The sequence below is a fragment of the Prionailurus bengalensis genome, chromosome B1 (genome assembly GCF_016509475.1).
Source record: "Prionailurus bengalensis isolate Pbe53 chromosome B1, Fcat_Pben_1.1_paternal_pri, whole genome shotgun sequence".
NCBI classification, from domain to species: Eukaryota; Metazoa; Chordata; class Mammalia; order Carnivora; family Felidae; genus Prionailurus; species Prionailurus bengalensis.
This window is the reverse complement of record NC_057344.1, coordinates 74,779,711-74,798,842: the sequence shown is the minus strand read 5'-3', so window position 1 is coordinate 74,798,842 and position 19,132 is coordinate 74,779,711. Positions and strand designations below refer to the sequence as shown.

General features: G+C 48.2%; 1 protein-coding gene across 3 annotated transcripts in view; it reads left to right on the top strand.

The window, feature by feature from the left end:
- The window catches only part of FHDC1 (FH2 domain containing 1), a 42,848-nt gene extending 26,681 nt beyond the window's left edge, over positions 1–16,167 (top strand). For all 3 annotated transcript variants that reach the window (XM_043567293.1, XM_043567285.1, XM_043567276.1), the window contains exons 7-12: positions 1,089–1,159; positions 1,260–1,367; positions 3,381–3,451; positions 5,516–5,633; positions 9,454–9,618; positions 11,850–16,167. In XM_043567293.1, coding sequence (XP_043423228.1) covers positions 1,089–1,159; positions 1,260–1,367; positions 3,381–3,451; positions 5,516–5,633; positions 9,454–9,618; positions 11,850–13,871 — 2,555 coding nt within the window. In that variant the 3' untranslated portion in view covers positions 13,872–16,167. The remainder of the gene's footprint in view (positions 1–1,088; positions 1,160–1,259; positions 1,368–3,380; positions 3,452–5,515; positions 5,634–9,453; positions 9,619–11,849) is intronic.
- Positions 16,168–19,132: the final 2,965 nt, after the last annotated feature.

Genomic DNA, 19,132 nt, shown 5'->3' with positions numbered 1-19,132 from the left:
GCACGGTGGAAACGTTTCTTATCTGGTTAACCTTGAAATACTGGCCTTCTTAGATAACATAATACAGGCAATGGTCCAAATGTAAGTTTTTGTAAGTAATACCACACTTATTGGAGAACATGAACTTAAAAAAATCATAGGTGACATTTTATTTTCTATATATCGTGTAATTTTAATAAGCTTTTTTTTAGCTTCTTAAATACATTAACAATTTTTAATACTGTTTATTTGCACAGATGTGTGTACAAAAGCCTCTGTGTTTGTTAAAGAACTAATTTAAATGGGCACTTGAGTGGCTCAGTCGGTTAAGTGTCTGACTTTGGCCCAGGTCATGATCTCATGGTTCAAGGGTTCGAGCCCTACACTGGGCTCTGTGCTGACACCTTGAAGCCCATTTCAGATTTTCTGCCCCCTCTCTCTGCCCCTCCCCTGCTCACTTTCCCCCCCTCTCTCTAAAATGAACATTAAAAAAATAAATAAATAAAAATAAAGAGCTAATTTAAAAACATATTACAGTGAGAAGCTCCTTTTTAACCTTTAAGCCAATCCAAATGAAATGTATAGTTTTGAATAAAATAAACAGATTCTCTGGGTGCTTGGCCCCTGAGGGTTAGTGCTTTGCAAGTTATTTACATGCCATCCCAACCTGTTTATTTTTTATCTCCTTGTAGCTCCTCGACTAAGCAGAATGTTGCTCTCTGTTTGCAGGTTCTATAAATGTAGTCTCAAAGGCTAATGGATATAAAGGGAAAAAATAAACAATTGCTGAGAAAAAGGTTATTCCTGTAACAGTATGCTGCTTTTCATAAGGCCTTTGCATTTTCCACTACTTGAAACTTTTCATTATGGAAGTATTTTGTGAAACTTAACTATCATACCTATTCGATTCCCAGGTAAACACTAGGACGTGGATTACCGGCAGCAAATGGTGCATTAGATCTACCACAGCATGTGCTGCTTTATTTGTTTCCTCCAGTTTTTGCATGCAGTGTAGGGTCAGAGTTTGCTTCAGATTCTCCTGAACTTGGATGTGGTCGCTGTCGTGTGCATTTAAGCTGAAGGGACTGTGGTGTGTTCTTTTTTGACAGAGCTGATGCTGTGTGAGGAGCTACATTCAATATTACACTTGGTGCTGCAGGCGGGGAACATCATGAATGCAGTAAGTAAAATTCAAAAGCATTAAAATGTTGCGTTTCTCACTTTATTTGTCTGTGCAGAGGTATATGTATATATTTTTTCTTTTGATTTGTCTTCTTTAGGGAGGGTATGCTGGCAATGCAGTAGGATTTAAACTGTCTTCTTTGCTCAAATTGGCAGACACAAAAGCAAACAAGCCTGGGATGAATCTTCTGCACTTTGTTGCACAGGTATGTGGAAATGGTGACTTCAGAGAGAGAATGAGTGTGAATCGTCCCCGGAGGTGGGGAGGTTTTTCCCAGGTGTAAGGGGGCATCACACGGAAATAGGAAAGGGTGTGGTGGGTTCTAAGAAGGTTCTGTTTGCAGAAGCACTCTGCAGATTCCTGAGCTGAACTGTGCCTAGGGTTGTAGGACAGTAGGAAAGAGGAGGGGGTGGGGGAGGCAGGGGACAGGGTTGGCAAAAGCTGATCATGAAGGCTTCACATCCTAAATGCTGGGGAATTTGGATTCATGCTGTAGCGTTTTGGAGCCAACAGAAGTTCATGCACGGCATAATGGCATGAGCAGGTTGGCTTTGTTTTTAGGAAAATAAGGCAATATGGAGAATGGGCTGCAGTGGAGAGAGAACTAGAAATAGGGCACCTCTTGGCAGAAGTTGGCTCTGATCGCTTGGCAAGAGCTGAGAATCAGAGTCCTAGCCACGCGGATGGAGAGCAGAGGCCTGGGTGTGAGACATTCCCACTGTTGGGTTGACTAGATCTGTAAGTGTAGAGTGAAGGGGTCAGAGCAATGAAAAAGATCACCTCCACCGGTGTCCCTCTGTGAACTATAGGTTAGCTCTCCTTGCCACGAGCACAGGGTTTGGTATCTTCCCCTTGTCCATCACCTCCATTTCTGACTGGGTCTTTGTGATACCGAAACAACCAATTACAAAGTGGAAAGTCAGCCAAAGACAGTTGCCTCTTTGTTGTTAAATTATCTCAAATTACGAATTACATCGATTTGTTTTTCCTTCACTAGATCACCTTTGTTGTTTTGACAGCAATCACACAGATGTAGGTTTAAGCTGGGGAGGAAGCTGGGCTTGTTTCTAGTGTGAGCTTCAGAACAGGATGGAATTTGACTTGTCCTCTATTAGCTGTACTTCCTCAGACAAGTTACTGAAACATTAAGACCTTCAATTTCTCCATCTAATCATGGGGCTAGTGATACTGCAAAACAGGTAACCAACAGGGTTGAAGGGGATCATTCCATAAAGTGCCAGACTCGTGTTTGGCACAGAGTAAGTGCTCCGTAAATAATACACACAATTATTATGACATTCTTCAGAAGACAAAGGACATGTTGAACTCAGGGCTAATTTAAAAGTTAATTTTCACGGCATTAAAACCAGAAAATGTCTTCCTTACCCTATGTGCCTTGAAGGTAGCCTTCTGGCAGTTCTTTTATTTATTTATTTAAAAGGTTTTTGTTGTTGTTTTGGTTTGGTTTTGGTTTTGGTTTTGTTTTTTTGAGAGAAAAGCATGTGAGTGGGGGGAGGGGCAAAGAGAGGGAGAGAATTCCAAGCAGGCTCTGTGCTGTCAGCTCAGAGCCCAGCATGGGGCTCGGTCTCACGAACTGTAAGATCCTGACCTAGGCCAAAATGAAGAGTCAGACGCTTAACCAAATGAGCCACCCGGTGCTCCCCTGGCAGTCCTTTTAGATCCACGTATCCAGGTGCTCTCTGTAACTTGGTCCCTACCCATGTGGGGATGTTTCCGGAGTTGGTGATTGCTTCCTTCATACCTACCTTCCTTGTATCCTCTGAACAGATGAAGAATGCAAATACCTCCATGGCTTGTGCACCTTCTGATTAAAGTCATTTTGCAAACTGGTTTAACAGCTGAAGGTATCTTGGTCATATACAGGCACACTCATAGGTATGGGTGATATTTAAGCAGGATTTATTGGATTCTCTTAGAAACAATGGGCCCTGCTAAGCTACCACCCACTTCCATTGACTCTGCATGCACATGAATTGTATTTCACGTCAGGATCGGTTGCTCTGGGAAGTTACATATATCTTGAGAGTAGGGGAGTTCTGGTAAATCTTGTTAAGAATATCAGAGTTCATGTTTCAGTGAATTGCTTTGAATATACCAAGCATAAAAACAAGAACTTTAAGGTTCCTTTAAGCCTTGGGAAAATTGTTTCCTTCCAGTTTTATACATACAGTGAGAGAAAATTCTGTTTTTATTCTAGGAAGCCCAAAAGAAAGATGCCATTCTTCTAAACTTTTCTGAAAAATTGCATCACGTTCAGGAGGCTGCTAGGTAAGCAAGGAAGACTGAAAGTGAATTGTAAGATTCACATTTTTTGAAGCTATTTTTTAATGAAAACTGGTGAAGGTATTATAACTTTAAAAAGTTTTGTCTTGTTGAATTTTCAGAACTTCCTTTTATTTGCTTACAGAGGTGTGTGTGCATCTTTGGAAATTGGGGGTTTTGAAAACTTAATCTTTTATTTTTAAGCTAAAAACCCCATTTCAGTCTTTCCTAATGAATATCATCAGTGTAAAAACAGTATGGCTTGAGAACTTCAAATCCCTCCACACCCAACAGGTAGAGCTCAAACAACACAGCCTATTACCTCGGGTGTTGGCATATATCAGTCAAACGTCCAGGGCCGTTTCCCTGTAGAATCTAACATGGTACATTGATTTTCTATTGCATTAGAAGAAGTTGGAACCATACCAAGGGTTGTGAAAGGATTGTATTTAAATTCGTCACTCAACAGAGAAAGTAGCTACCGAACATAAAGCTGTGTTTACATCACTTTAATTTGCTTCTTATCCCAGTGTAAATGTGTGCTTTAATGTAGCTATAATCTGTGTATAAGTACTATGTTGAGTTCCGTGTTTTTATTTTTTATAAGTTTATTTATTTTGAGAGAGAGCACGGGAGGGGGGGAGAGAGGGGGAGAGAGGGAATCCCAGGCAGGCTCCGCATTGTCATGTCAGTGCAGAGCCTGATGTGGGGCTCGAACTCATGAACTGTGAGATCACAACCTGACCCAAAATCAAGAGTCGGACCCTCAGCCAGCTGAGCCACCCAGGATCCCCAGAGTTCCGTGTTTTTAAATTTACAGCACATATGTATGTATCCAGTGGTAAATGTTCAATAACCAGCTTTCCCAGAAAGAAGCCCTAATTTGTAGCACCTGCTGATTTCCATAGTGTAAATACTGCTACGGTGGCAGATTTCAAGCTACCCGTGTGGCCTTACTGATTGAGGAGGTGGGAGGGGATGCCAACACCCACAGTGGCCTCTTGCAAGCTGGCTCCGGCACCCTTCGTGTTACCTGCTTGTTATCTGTGTGACTGTTTCTAGTTAGGGGAGCCATGAACCATATGCATAAATACACAAGCCGCAGCTTTTCAAGCTAAGCCCTGTCATTGGCCAGTGGCTCAGTATTATTAACTGTGAACATCTAACCACAGATTACATGTCTTTCCCAAAGGGAAATTTTTGGTCCAAAGTTGTGAATAGTTCATGTTTATAGATTTTCAGATTATTCCCCCAAAGAACGAGCATCTTAAAAGATATAAACTGTTTCGGTTTTGAATTTCTGAAAGAAACTTGTGTGAGAATATTTTTTCCTCTGACTAGTATAGAAATGTTACTAAGAGGTGTACATACAAATAATCATTACATTTTTGTTCTGACATTTCTGGTTAGATGGGAAAGTTTAGCTAGATGCTGTCTTAGAAAAAAACCTAGTCAGTAAAGTTTGTGGCTTTGAAATAGAAGATGAGGTATCCTGGTGAAGTACAGACAGATCATAAATGGATGCTGACGACCAGTGAAGGTGGAAAATGTGATTGCGCGACGAAAAGTTAGAATTTGCGATAGAAGCAGGAAAGCATTCTAGTTTATGAATTTGCTAAGTGAATTGCACTGGGTTTTAGGTATCACCTATTCGCTTTACCTGGTGACAGAAATATCACTCCGTGCACTACCAATCTTGATGTGACGTATGTAACAAAGGCCTTGTGATCAGTTCTGTCATTTCTTTGCAGAATTGTTAGCTGCATGGTTAGTTCTCTCTGAAATACCGAGTGCTTACTCTGGCTGTCCGTGGCCGCGTGAAGTCTGCTTAGTATCTCCTTATTGCCCTTAATGTCTACACTGCCTTGCTTTCCGTGAGTTAGAGCTTTTGCATTGGTTCCAGAGGAAAGTCTAAGTATCCGAGTCTAAGTACAGGGGTGGTAAATGTCATCGCGGTAATTCTGCCCTTCTGTTTCTAGGTTTGACCAACGGCCAGTCTCGTTTGACGTGCCTGCGTGGCACATGGCTTCCCTGTGCCAACTGCCCACTCTCTCCCCTTTCTTCTTTCAGATTATCTTTGGATAACACGGAGGCAGAACTGCGCTCGCTCTTTATCAGGACGAGATCTCTGAGGGAAAACATTCAGCGGGATGGTGAACTTTGTCAGCAGGTGGAAGATTTCCTTCAGGTTTGTGGGTGATTTGAGTCCGTCTCTCGCTTTGGCTCCAGGCACCCGGCAGGGCTGGTTAAATCTGCACGCGTTTGTGGAAGCAGCGGGTTCCGGTTCATATATTTTTTCCCCAGCTCAGTAGAAGGAACTTTGTATTTCAATGCCCATTCCTTGCCGCATTGGTTTTCTGGCAGGCGTTGTCGAATGAGGTCTGCACGTAAGGTGTTTGTGTAGGGCTGGCCTCCCTTTACCCCTGCTCCCCGTCCATCATTGCCCCGCGCTGTAGCCAACTGGTATCGGCATGTGGTGCTGACCCTTGACGGCATATGCGTGGCAACTCAGGTTTTGCTTCGAAACCGCAGCGTACGAGTTCTTGCCTCCTAATCCAACTTTTGGACAACAGAAGGGAGTTCCACGGAAATCATAGACACCTGAGAACTTGGGCTGTTGTTCCTTCACTTGTTTTTATTCAAGAAACAAGCCAGGTTTTGGCATGTTTTTATAATGAGAGCGGGAGCACACACGATAGCCGTGATTATCAACACCCCAAACACATCAGCCGCACAGGGTGTGTCGGGAGCTGCTCTGAATAACATCAACAAAAAACAGCCGAGTGGACGTGTTTGTGACAGCTCACTGTGACTCACTAATCACATAGTCTGACATACTTCTCGTATCTTCCTTATTTAAAAAAAAGGGGCAGCTTTGCATGCTTTTGGTCTCCAGGGAAGTGGTATGCTACCGTCAGTATCCGTGCTTTGCGCCTTTCGAGGCGGCACATGTGCGGCACGGCCACCCTTGGTGCCGGGAACGGCGTGCTCCGAAGGTCCTGCCAACCTCAGCTTTCACTCGTTTCCTGGGAATTAAGCTGCATCAAATATTGGAAGTTGCAGCTCCCATCAGCGAACACTTTGTTTGGTTCTGCTGCACGTTTATTGTTGTGACTAAATACGTATTTTCTTTCAGATATAACCAAACAAATACTCTGTTTAAAGTGCACAGATTTTTCTCCACAATGCAAACACCACCATAAAATACCTAACAGGTAGGAAAGCTGGGGTACCTGGGTGACTCAGTTGGTTAAGCGTCCAACTTCGGCTCAGGTCATGATCTCACAGTCTAGGGATTCGAGCCCCGCGTCAGGCTCTGTGCTGACAGCTCGGAGCCTGGAGCCTGCTTCGGATTCTGTGTCTCCCTCTTTCTCTCTGCCCCTCCCCCACTCACTCTCTCTCTCTCTCTCAAAAATAAACATACATTAAAAAAAAATTACGGTCTAACAGGTAGGAAAGCTCTTAGCAGTAAGCACATGCAGACAAATGAGAGAAATCCAGAAATACAGGGGGGGGGGGGCGGGGGAAGGCCCATCCCACAGTGAGATGAGAATCCTGGATCTCTCATTCCCTGGATCTTACATTAAATATTAATATTTTATGCTACATAGCAGCACAGAAAGGTTTATGATGAAAAGCAGCTCTGTCTTAGCCGTGCCCCTAGGCTGCTCTTTAAAGGCAACCTTGTTTGTCTCCAAATGCTTCTTTCTCGTAATCATTTTTATCTTTGTAAATAAAATGTTCTCATACAGCTATTTTTCTTTTTTATATTCAATTTCTTTTTAAATGGCATGGGGGGGGGCAGGTATTAATTTTATAAGGTAAGGTAGGGTCAGGCCATGAAGGGAAAACATTGGACTTTGTGCTCTTAGCCATGGGGAAACATTGAAGTTTTTTGAGCAGAGAAAAGACAAGAACACAGTCTTGCAAATCTCTTTCAGTATTTTGACCCTCTGGGCAAGAAATAACGAATACATTGGTTTGGAACTTTAGTCTGGAGCAAACAAGTGAGACACGGAAAGTGGAGTCTCCTGGCATGGCTACTGATACCTTGTCCATTATACTTGGCCAGTGTATACTTGGCCAGTGGCTCTGGACGGCCATTTGTGGTCCTGACGGCAAAAATTAAGTCTTGGCAAAAGACTGAGCCGGGTGATTTTTCACACCCATATTCGGAATGTTTCACTTTCCCAAGTCCTAAGGGTGACCACAGTGCATGTTAAGTTTTTCCTTCCTGGTTTTCTCTCGATCCCCACAGGATCTAGTGATGAGACATGGGAGGAGGAGCTAAGCTAGTCTATCCCATGTAGATAGATTCTTGTCAAGAGTCCTATTTTTCTGCTGTTGAGTTTTTCTTGGCTGGAATCCACCTTTCCCCCTGTGGAAGAATGACAGGCCAAGATTTATCTTTTCATGAATACCCTTCTCTCCATAAAGAATAATGCAGCACGAATGCGCACACTGCCTCGGGCTACTGACTCAGATGGTTACTTTCTCTGGTATCTGGTTTCCTGAATAGTTTTGGTTTCCTGCTACCTCTTGAGTGTGTTTGGTGTAAGGAAAGGACTCTTATGGGGGAGAGTGTGTGGGAGTGGGTGAGAGGTGACGTGTCTCCTCAGAACTTCTCTTCCTTCTCCAAGCATGTTTCAGCAGCGATCCCACTCCATGAGGGTGGGCAGTCCATCGCTTCACATTTCCTAGGCCGGTCCTTCCACTCAAAGGAAGTGTCTCAAATAGAAGCCTTTTTAAGAACGAGATCTGTGTGATTTACAAAGTCACGTACTTCACGCATTCCTTCTTCACGTAAGCCTTGCTCCCTGGTGAAAAAGAAGGTTGACTTGAGTGTGATCCCAAGCAATTTGGTCCCCATGCGGCTGTGGCTCCTCTAACCTGCTGCTTCCTCATTTCAGCTCAACATGAAGTGTCCCCAACGTGTCAGGGAAGTGTGCTCGTGCGCCTGATAGGTCCCCATCCTGAAAGGGCTGAGAGCTCACTGGAGGAGAGCAAACCTCTTTCGTTTCTGTTTCTTTGTTGTGTTCGGCACCTGAATCTATAGGGGCACTGGAGACTTTGTCCTGGAAGAATGAGGAGGAGGTGAAGGAGTGAAGAGGATGGATTTGTGTAGGGCAGTAATTCCTGTCCATGGGGGCTCATCGGGGTCTCCTGCAGTTTTAATAAAACACCAGTGGCAGTTACACCTCAGACGTACTGAATCGCATGGGTGGGGTATGAGCATGTACTGTCGACACAGCTTCTGAGCTGACTTGGATAAGCACCATGGTTAGGAAGTCTTGGCTGGGGCATTTGTCTAGGCACAGGGGCTTCCAGTCCTATGGGATGACACTGACCCTGATACAGGCCACTTGAGGTGAGGCTTAAACTCCTCCTCCACAGGATAACTCATCAGTACGAGTTACTTTTGGCATCCTGAAGTGAACCCTTGGCCAATATCAGACCTTTTTTTTTTTTTTAATGTTTATGTATTTTTGAGAGAGAGAGAGAGAAAGGGGACAGAGGATCCGAGGTGGGCTCTGTGCTGACAACAGCGAGCCCAGTGGTGGGTCTCGAACTCACAAACAATGAGATGATGACCTGAGCCAAAGTCCAACGACACTCAACCATCTGAGCCACCTGGGTGCCCCAAGACTCACTTAGAAGGAAGAACAGATACAGAATGAGTTTTCCTTAATAAAACCAACGTTACACCTATGTCATTTTTCAGTAGCCTTAAAGGCCACCATTTTGTCAGAGGCATTCTGTAGATTAAAGCTCTTTAGGCTCATTTGTTGCTTCCAGGCCTTTACACAGGAGTTCACCTTGCTTCCCCAGGGCTTTGTTTGGGTTGAATTATTTTCCTTTTGGCTCTGAGTGCATTGGGTTTGCAATCCACCTTCCCTTCTCGACTTGAAATGGAGCCCAGGAGCACGGCTTCCCCGGGCACTAGACGGCGCACAGAGAGTCTCCTCACTGCTGTTGACTTGAGCGTGTGCTTGTTTGTTTTCCCGCAGTTTGCTGTGGAAAAGCTGACAGAACTGGAGCGCTGGAAGCAAGAGCTCCAGGACGAGGCCCACACCCTTATAGACTTTTTCTGTGAAGACAAAGAAACCATGAAACTGGACGAGTGCCTTCAGATCTTTAGAGATTTTTGTGTCAAATTCAACAAAGCGGTTAAGGTATGGCCGATGGCATCTCCCTGTTTTCTGAGTTGTTTGGATTTTTGTTTTTCGCTTTCCGCACCCAGCCCTCTGTCCCTGGCAGAAAGATGGGTCAGCATTTCCACGCTTTCAGGGAAGTCTGGCCCAGGCAGCATTGCCACGCTCTCAGTTGGGGTTACCGGGAAGTATCTGTGCCATCCTGGCCCCGAGCACCTCCCGGTCGCCGGGAGCCCAGCGTTGGCTTCCTCCGCTACGGTGCTGCTCACACCAACACCTGCTTTGATGCCCTGAAAGCGTTATGTTAGTAAAGTTCATCTATGATGGCAGCCGTGATATTAACAAGTTTCTTTGAAGATCCTGAGTGTCTCCCTCCCCCACCTCCCCAGGAGAGAATTTCCCCTTTGTTGCGGTGGGATGATTGGAAGGTGTTCTCTCACCTGTTTCGGGCACCACGGCTATTGCCAGGCAGTGGGCACCGCAGAAACCGTGTCTTCCTCAGCCAGAGCAGGCTTAGAAATCCTCAAGTGCTTAGGGGTCTGCTGCCGTCTGAGCAATACCGCCGCGTTTCTTGCCCTTTAGCCTCCAATTCCAGTCATCTCTGGGTTCAGTGTAGGAGCCAGAAAACTCTGGGTTCCTTGGCTTTGCAAATACAGCTTCGCATCTGTCCGTTAAAGACAAAACGACATCCCTTTACTTCAGGTGGTGGTGAGGAACCAAATACTTGTGCGCGTTATCCCTCCCCCGTATTTAAATGCAGGTTTGTCCATAGCTGAATTCCTTTGCGGGACTGGTCACATTTCCCTCCAGTCCTGAGTAGGCCAGAGTGACTTGAGTCCTCAACCCCTCCTTCCTCTCTCCAGCTAAGAGAAGGAGGCTGAGCCTGTGGCCACGTTTCCTCTCCCTTGTCCAAGCAGTGAGCTCAGCAGAGGGGGGCGGTGGTGGGTGGTAGAGGCCAAATTGGCTCTTTCTGAGGCCCTCACTCCCTGTCAGAATTCTGCAGGCCCAAGAGGCCACCTGTGCGATTCTCTCCGCCCAGCTGTTCTGAGCGCCAGGACCTGGCCCCACTCCCACCGCAGGCAGCTTTGGGGGAGAGGGCCTGGGGGACCTGGGACACTGGAGAGGCTGGACCAGAGCTGCAGGAAGGGCCATGCCTCCCCAGCCAGAGCCAGAGTTTCGAGGAAACTTGGAGGGGAAGTCCACCATTTGAGGAAATTGATCTTCAAGTAAAAAGTACTACCGATAACAGGCGTGGCTTGTGAGATCCGAGGGACTTGGCACCGAGGGAGTGCATGCTCCCATTCCCCAGAGACACAGGCTCCACAGAGCTGAGGCCATCCAGGGTCAGCCAGGGCACCTCCTCTGGGCCCTTGGGTCCCTGGAGGTCGAACTGAGCCAGTCCTGTCACCAGCTCATGCTCCTTAATCCCCAGAGCCAATGGCAAGAGCGGAGAGGACCGGGCTGCAACGATTCAGATGTATTTAGGTGATACAAATATATTTAAAGTGCACAGCCAGGTGGTAAAATGTGCTTTAGCATATGCATTTGTTCTGGTTCAGTTTTGCTGGGGTGAGGCCTGGGTACTTGGAGCTGGGTGAAGGGTAATCGAAGGATTTATAAAGCAAATCATCTTCTCTGATTGTGGAAGGGGGTGGAGCATGAGGGACAGAGCCAACATGACCTCTCTGGTGTTCTTTACTGAAGAGCATTCAGGGAACAGAGATTTGAAAGGCATCTCTTAATATCTAGCGTATACATTTATGCATCCAAAGCGTTAAGTAGAATGTGCTGCTCGTGTGTGTGTAGATGCAGTCAACACAGATGCCCCAGGGAGGTTTGATCTCTGACTCCTTTTTTTCCTCTCCGCCATCGCTTAACTCCCCCTTCCCTGGAAGTCCTTTCCATCTTGCCCTGCTTAGAAGCCAAGTTGGGTTCCCTTGGAAATGAGGTGGCAGGCATGTGTGGAATCACAGCCTACATTTAGAGGACAGTGCCTTGACTGGAAAGCTGCAAGTTGGGCCCAGGGACGATAAGCTTAGATTGGTGGGGCCAGCCCCACGCAGCTTTGGGAGAACTAGCCCTGTCCACACCCACACAGGTGCAAACACCAGTATCTCTCTTGGTGAAGCTTACGCTGGGCTCTCCTCCCTGCGTGTATATCTCACTGGAGTCTTAGGGCAGGTGGCTCTGGAGTTGCACACACGTTCCACACGTCTCATGCGTCTTGGGGCTTCTCTCCACCCCTCGTTCAGGACAACCAGGACCGGGCGGTGCAGGAGCTGAGACAGCTGCAGCGGCTGAAGGAGCGGGAGCAGAAGCGTCGCTCCTGGGCAGCTGGGGAGCTCGGGGGCTTCTGCCGGAGCAGCAGTGAGAATGATGTGGAGCTGCTGACCAAGAAGGGCACAGAGGACCTGCCCCCCTTCCTGCAGCCCAGGCCCGTCAGCCCTTCCTACCGACCTCCTAACGCCCGCCGCTCTCGCCTTTCCCTGGGCGCCTTTGCTGACCGGGAGCTGCTGACCTTCCTGGAGAGTTCCACCGGCAGCCCCGAGGAGCCCAGCAAGTTTAACAGCCTGCCCCGGAGCAGCCCCCGGCAAGCCCGGCCCACACTGGCCTGGATGGAGCCTGGGGGCCCGAGGGCCCAGGACCCCAGCCACGCACGCAGACCTCAGGCCTCACAGAGCCAGGAGGAGGCCCCTGAGCCACCCTCATCTTGGCAGAGCCAGCTCCCAGTCCCCCGACCCGAGGACCCTGCGCCCCTCTTCCCTCGAGCTCGGCGCAGTGGGGTGGGCATCCTCCAAAAGAGGAACAGCGAGCCCATGGGCCTGGCTCCCGCCCGGTCCCCTCCGCTCTCACCATTGGCTCTGGGGATTAAGGAGCATGAGCTGGTGACAGGACTGGCTCAGTTCGACCTCCAGGGACCCAAGGGCCCAGAGGAGGTGCCCCGGCTGACCCTGAATGACCTCAGCTCCATGGAGCCCGTGTCTCTGGGGGATGGGAGCATGCAGTCCCTCGCTGCCAGCCACAGTGGCCTGCTGCCTGTGAGCTCAAGTGCCCCAGGGGGTCTCAGCCCAGCCCTGCAGGGGGATGACGGATCTGCCCCCGACCAACCTAGTGGTGAGGCTCTGGTATCTGTAGGCAGCAGCGACCCTGAGAGCAAAGACCCCGGCCCTTTGTTCTACATCTCGGATGCCACCGACTGCTCGCTGACCCTGGACTGCTCGGAGCCAGGGGAGGGGGGCGGTGGGGATGGCTCCCTGTCCTCTGGGGCTGGAGAGACAGGCAGCCAGGTCTCCTCTCACCCTCCTTCCAGCCCCCCCGGGGAGGCTTCTGCTCCCCTCTCCGGGAAGAGTGAGCCCAGCTGCAAGGACGCCCTTCCCAGGGACAGACCTGCCAAAGGGAAGGATGCGACAACACCAAAGAGAAGCTCCCTCAGAGAGGCGTCCCAAGGGACCTCCAAGGCAGTGAGTGCCAGGCGGAGCCAAGGGGCGGCGCCCAAGCCTGTGCGGACCTTGACAGCCTCCGAGAACGAGAGCATGCGTAAAGTCGTGCCCATCTCCAGGTCAAGCCGCAGCTCGGTGGGCTGGAAGCGGCCTCCTGGGGACACCCCCAGCAGCCCAGCACAGCAGCAGTGGTCGCGCCGGAGCTCCGTGCGGGGGACCTCGGACGTGTCGCCCAGGAGGCCCTCTACAGGGGCTGTGACCGTGCTGGAGGAGCCGAAGCTGGCGAGGGGGAGCAGCAGCTCTGGCAGCGTCCGGCCCGGGAAGGAGCACCCCCTGCAGCCCAGGGGCTCGTTCAAGAAGCCCAGCGCCAAGCCCCTCAGGAACGTCCCCAGACAGAAGCCCGAGGAAAATAAGATCTGCCGCTCCAACTCTGAGAGCCCCGAAGAGGAGCCCAAGGCCCCGCCGCCCCCCAGCGTCCCCCGTGTCCCACCTCCCGTGCCGAGCTTTGCCCGGAACACAGTTGCGTCCTCATCTCGGTCCATGAGAACAGATTCTCCTCCCGTGGCCAAGGCTCCTGGCATCACTCGGACTGTTTCCCAGCGTCAGCCGAGGCCGAAGGGTAGCCCCGAGGATGCCATCCCCAAGGACAGCAGCACCCTGCGGCGGGCCAGTAGCGCCCGGGCCCCCAAAAAGTGTCCGGAGTCTGCTGGGGGTCCCAGTGCCAACACAGAGACGCCTCCAAAGGGCCGAGGAGCTGGGGAAAGGGCCTCCCTCAGACTGAAAAACTCAGATCCGACCACACTGGGGAAAATCCTCGATCCCTTACGGAAGTGATAGGTGTCTGTCCTCTCGTTGCTGGGGGCTCAGGTGGTGAGGACTGACTCCTGTGACAGTCCAGCACCGGATGTCTCTGTTCACATAAAGTCACCCCCTGGTGCCAGCCACTAACGCTCATGTCACCGAAGGTGTGGTCCGGGAGGCTGGTGGACTGCCACCCACTGTGACCCCTCCTGCTGTAAAGTCCCCCGTCTGGATGTGCACCATGACGGCCGGCACCTCACATACTCCTCCCCAAGCAGACACCGCATGAAAAACATAGATGTCTGAGATGACATTCTTCTGTACGGAGTAAAAGAATTTTGGCCAGTTTTTCTATTCCAAACTTATTTTTGAATATTACAAAAACTGCATATTTTAGTTCCTTTTGCAGAATGAAATGCCTCCTAGGAAAAAAGACAAAACCCTTAATATGAAGACATTTTCATTTTCCTGTGTTCCCTGGCCTCAGGGTTCCACCTGCCCACACACCGTCCATTGCTGGCAACTGGACTTCTCTGCAGGCCCTGGGTGCTCTGTGATTGGCACCGTCTCCTCGAAGGCTCTCTGTGTTGCTCATCTTTCTGTGTGTGACTTCGGGTGAGGGTTTGCTTGTGAGCAGGAGGGAAAGTGAGACTGGTGCGTGGAAATCAGATGCTCCCATGTGCTCAGGACAGGCACCATGGGCAGCGCCTTCCCTGCAGATGGGGAGCAGCCCCTGGGAGAAATGCTGGATCTTCCGGAACTTAGAAGTGCCATATTTTAATGGAAAGGCATTGAGGGGCTGTTTGGCTGAGCACACCTGCCCCTTCTGTGTTTTCCCATTTGTGTATCTGTTATAAAACTGAGTGAAGGCTGCTATGACCTGGGATCGCTCTAGTTACAGGGAAAAACAAACCCTTCTGTCTCCCAGTCTTGTCCCTCCCTTTTCTCTCTGCCTGCAGCCAGCCCTTCCTTCTCTTGCGAATGCAACACAAAGCCGGGAGGGTCTGTGCGTGTTATTTATGCCACTGATGATGCTTCTTAATGTCGATGTCTGTTCTTTGTGGTACAATGGTTTTTAAGTCCTGAGAAAAAACAAAATTTTTTTAAACCAAAAACAAAAAACAAAACAAAAAAAAAAACTAAAAACAAAAAAGAAAAAAAAAGAAACTACTTTCAGGAGAATTTATATCATCAGGAAATTTTTGGGAAAAAAAGGCTTTGTTCAAAAGGGAGAAAACGTGTACTGTTTCTACTCACTGCCCATTTCACTACTTCCTTTTGAGGCTAATTAGGAAATGAAGCAATTCTGGAAACTTTCTTGTTATTTTAAAGTCACCCCCCACTCTTTTTCACTTTTGGTCATTTATTGAAATTGTAGTGACACCTTGGTGTAGATCCAACAGTGGTAAATGGATTTCAGCAAATCCACATGGTTGATGTTACAATCTTCCTCCTGTAGAATGTTGCCTTTCATCCAAATTAATTGGAAACTGAGCTTCCCTAAGTCAGCCAAATTGAAAAGGTAAATTTTACGATTGAAGAAGTAAGGCACCTGACCGCAAAATCTCTTATAAAAATAGCCTTGAATACGTATTTCACGGGCCCCACAAAATGGTTATGGGAATCCTATAGTGTTTTTCACCATCTCAAAAAGCCTAAGAAATCATATATTTAACCGTGCAGATAACAACATTCAAGGCACAGGGCCCATGGTTGGGTGGAAAAGGACGAAAGAGCTCAAAAGTTTGTGGATAGCGATGGGGTCAGGACCTCCAGGTAGGATCCTGGGAACCAGGGTCCCAGTCCCTGCTTGGTCACTGATGCTATGTGACTTTGGCAAATCACTCCCTCTCCCTAAGCCTCTGTTTCCCAGTCTACGGAAGTCGGGGGACGGCTTCAGTGATGGCTTCTAAAGGTCCCTTAGCTCAGAGGGAGCTATTGTTATCAACCAAGGACCCACCTGCCCCAGGACCAGCTTCTCCAAACCAACCCCCAGCACCTCCATAGCAGAGGCCTCAACGTCAAAGGCCTGCTTAAAATAAAGCACCTTCAGAATGTGTTGTTGCTTTGAAATCTAATAAGCTGAGTTCCTTGAGAAGCGGCATTTTAGTTAGCCCTGTGGACCCTATGTGTATGCATCTGTGTGAGCAGGTGATCATTCTATTACCTTTTATTGGTAGTAAGCTTTGAAAAATAATTTAAGTATCTAATGCAGAAATGTAAATAAATTTCTATATAAATTTGTTTAAGATGAACTGAATGTATTTAAAGGCTCATTTATATGTTCTTTTATGTAACATGTAGTTTAATAAAGTTCCTGTTTATGGGAGTTGTGTTTTATCCTCAACTTGCTCTGCTGATGGGTATGTATGTGTGTGATCCTGGGGGAAGAGTATATAATTTCCTGCACACAGAAAAGCCCCGATATAGGAGGTGCAACAGCTTTGAGATACAGCAGTCTTGTCCTCAAAAGGCTCCAAAGCCAAATTAGGCTGTTAGTGTGTGTCTTCTCGGGAGCAGAGTCTGTGTTTACCTGAAGGCCTAGAAAGCAGGCCTTGTGCCAGACCCGTGGGAATGCAAGCATTGCATCTGACACGCAGGCCGTCGATGGAATGTTCAGCACCTCATACATGCTCACATTGTTCCATGTTTTGGGCCAAGCTTTGTGTAATCTCTGTGGGGCCAGCAAGTCTGGATCTGCTCCTATGTGTCCTCATGCATTTTGGCTCAGGACACTATTGGGAAATCACAGCTCACTTCTGCGGCTGCCTTAGGAATGAGCAGAGAGGGAGGGAGGTATGGCTTTATTTGAAATGCAGTGCTGGTGCTTTGAGAAGAGGGGAATTGTTCAGAAGGTGCACCTCATACCTCAGAGGTCCATGTCAAGTTTTAGTCCTGGCTACTCTTGCGCTTTATCTGAAACGGTTTACAGGATGATCCCTGGGTCAGGCACTGAGAGATGGATGAGTAGACGATGTCCTTGTGAGTTGCTGTCTGCCCCATGAACTCTGAGAGCCTGGTTCTGCCTGTTACAAGCTGGTTGGGCCACTGGACCCCTTCCTGTACCTTCAACCTATTGTACCAGGGGTTACTGACATCAAAAAAGACTTCATTTGCACAGTGGGTCTCAAGTAGTTTTAACCCTTTTATTTTATGACTTTCAAAAGGAACCTGTGTTCCAGGCCTCCTGAAGATACATGTTGAGTTTAATGGGGCCACAGTTCCTAATTGTTCATTCAAGATTCTGCTTATTTGTGTATTATGGTGGGGCACTCCAGAATAGTTTGGTGGAACTATTAATTCATCCCTGCAAGGTGAACAAATTCACCAACTTCTGCCTCTAAGGGTGGAATAGCCTACCTGCTCCCATCTGGCAATGATGTAAGCTTTACGCCCAACATGGGACTCAAACTTGCAACCTCTAGATCAAGAGTCACATGCTCTACTGACTGAGCCAGCTAGACAGCCCTCAATTCTTATACTTTTGATTCATGCTCCAGTCCTGCCCCCCAACAACAACAAAAAAGCAGTTTTTTGTTTGGTTGGTTGGGTTTTTTGGTATGTGTCCTCAAACACAAATAAGCATCAATGTATAAACCAAATTAGATTAAGAAACATTGCATCTCATAACTCATTAAGTGCTCTCGAAAATTATTTGGGCCATGGGGCACATGGCTGACTCAGTCGGTCGAGTGTCTGACTCTTTTTATGTTTTTATGTTTATTTATTTCTGAGAGAAAAACACAGGTGGGGAGCAAAGAGAGAGGGAGAGAGAGAATCTGAAGTAGGCTCTGCTGACCGCAGAGAACCGGATGCAGGGTGCGAACTCACGAACCATGAGATTATGACCTAAGCCGAAATCAGAAGCTTAATCCACTGAGCCACCCAGGCACCGACGTCTGACTTTTGATTTTGGCTCAGGTCATGACCTCAAGGTTTGTAGGGTCAAGCCCCTCATCGGACTCTGTGCTGACAGAGCCTGCTTGGGATTCTTTCTCTCCCTTTCTGTCCCTGTTCCACCCCTGCTCGCTCTCTGTCTCTCTCTGTCTAAAAATATAAAATAAAATAGTGAATTTCTTAAAAAAATTTATTTGGGTCACAAACACACAAAAACACGGAGGACGGTGGGTCAGCAGAGTCACTTTCTACTCAGCATCTATGGGGTAACCATGCATAGCTTGGACTGAATCTGTGGCAGGGTTGAAAATAACCCAGAGCAGGCTCTACCTGGGAATCTTTTCATCTGCAAATATCTTCCAGTAAAGTGTCCTAGGGCTCATTGGATCACCTCGGTGAAGACAAAAGTAACATTCTTGTAGGTGAAGAAAATGGCTTTTCTGTCTTCCGGGCCACAGCTCTGCAGTGAAGCTTTTGGCTTCCTGGTTGGTAGGTAGGACCCCACTACAGGAGAGATCAAAGCCATGGGCAGCCCTCAAAGTCTAGTCATTCATTGGCCCTTGACCCAGGGCCCACCAGGAGCCTGGCACAGCCTGACCGTCGGCCTGTGGGACAAAGGTGCCTGGTCCTTCAAAGAAGATCTGCTTGAGGTCCCTATTGATGCATTCATGCCAGGCCTTTGGAATCACGCCTGGAGTTTGCCCCCAGCCTCCCTGGAAACATTCAAGGGCTGAGTCATAGGCCAATGTTGTTCCCCGCGTCTGCTTGCAATTAGATGAGGAGTTGAGAATGCACTTTCCCAGAGCAGCTGTGTCATGCATTATAGGCAGGTTTCTAGGCCAGCCCATGAAAAACCTACTGAACTCATCCATGGGTGGACCAGGGCATTGACATCTCTATACAGGAGACCTCACTTGTCGCAGAGTTCCTACAGGAAAATGCCAGGGTGCCAGAAACATCCCTCTCCAACTTCATGGCAGCAAGCAGAGGTTAAGGCACAGGAACGTGAGGGCACCAGTAACGTTCACTCTCCACTGTTGCAGAAAAAAAGTCCTCTCCGCTCTGGAGGTCAGACACAGAGGCTCCCATCCCCCAGGCCAACTCCGGTAAATATGTGCCATTTCTGTGTCAGAGACTACCTTTCGTTTGTTCTTCCGAGAGCACCGGCCCATCAGAAACGTGTTCACCTTCTGCTTTTTCAGTTTCCCGGAAGGGAGGCTGAGTTCAGTCCTGCTCCCTTGCCTCCTGGTAACCAATGAGAAGATGGCAGAGGTTGTGGGGAGGCTGCCTGTGTGGCCAAGGACAGTGGGTCAACTGGGCAAGTGAATCATTTCAGTGAGGGCCGGATGTCTGCTGCAGGTGGTGAGCCCCGCTGACAATATCAGAGTGGCCACTGA